This window comes from Phaethon lepturus, unplaced genomic scaffold (assembly GCF_000687285.1).
Source record: "Phaethon lepturus isolate BGI_N335 unplaced genomic scaffold, ASM68728v1 scaffold43123, whole genome shotgun sequence".
Classification (NCBI taxonomy): Eukaryota; Metazoa; Chordata; class Aves; order Phaethontiformes; family Phaethontidae; genus Phaethon; species Phaethon lepturus.
Window position 1 is genome coordinate 5,928 of NW_010529124.1, and position 807 is coordinate 6,734.

At 38.0% G+C, this 807-nt stretch overlaps 1 protein-coding gene across 1 annotated transcript in view; it reads left to right on the forward strand.

The window, feature by feature from the left end:
* SLU7 (SLU7 splicing factor homolog (S. cerevisiae)) overlaps positions 1-807 on the forward strand; it is a 10,955-nt gene that overhangs the window by 5,561 nt on the left and 4,587 nt on the right. Inside the window, exon 8 of the mRNA XM_010283843.1 lies at positions 1-88. Coding sequence (XP_010282145.1) covers positions 1-88 — 88 coding nt within the window. The remainder of the gene's footprint in view (positions 89-807) is intronic.

Sequence of the window (807 nt, forward strand, 5' to 3'; positions counted from 1 at the left end):
ACCTAGATCCAAACTCTGCTTATTATGATCCCAAAACAAGAGCAATGAGAGAGAACCCGTATGCCAATACAGGCAAGAATCCAGATGAGTAAGTTAAAGGGTCATGCTTGTGTATCCAACAAAACTCTGTTAAAAAGGAGATTAATTGTTTTACCTTTTGTCTGTATGTCCTTTTGCTAATGAATCTATAGTCAGTTATGGATAGAAGTAATAGTAAACATGGAAAAATTATTTTATTTAGCACCACTTTTAGTATATAAAAGTAGTACTCTAGTAATACTGGCCCTTAATCTTCAGGGATATGTAGACCACCATTCAGTGTAATCATCTGTACAAGGATTAGAACACTCTGCTGTATCTAGAGGTGATACCTGTAGACAGTAATGATGTTTACGTAAAGTATTTCAGTAACCAAATCTTAAACTTCATCTCTTGTTTGTTGGGAGGCATTCAGCACTGGAGACTAGCATGGAATATCTGCAGTACTTAACTAAATGCCTGAATTAGGAGCAAAAGCTCCTCATATATTCATGGAGTCTGCATAGAAAAGGTCTGAAATTGGCATTGTCTAAATAGACAGCTTAATTAAAGAATGCCATAGGCGGGCTTTTGGCTGCACATAAGGCTGTCTGACTTAAAAGCCAAGTCAAGCATTTGAGCTGTGACCCTGCCATGACCTGTGTAGTGCTGTGGACACACAGAGCAGACATGCTGTGAGTAGAAACATTTATTTAGAGTGCAGTAATTGGATTAGCTCGCTGCTTGAAATAGAATGGCAGTGGCTAAATGCTAGCAAATAACACTCTT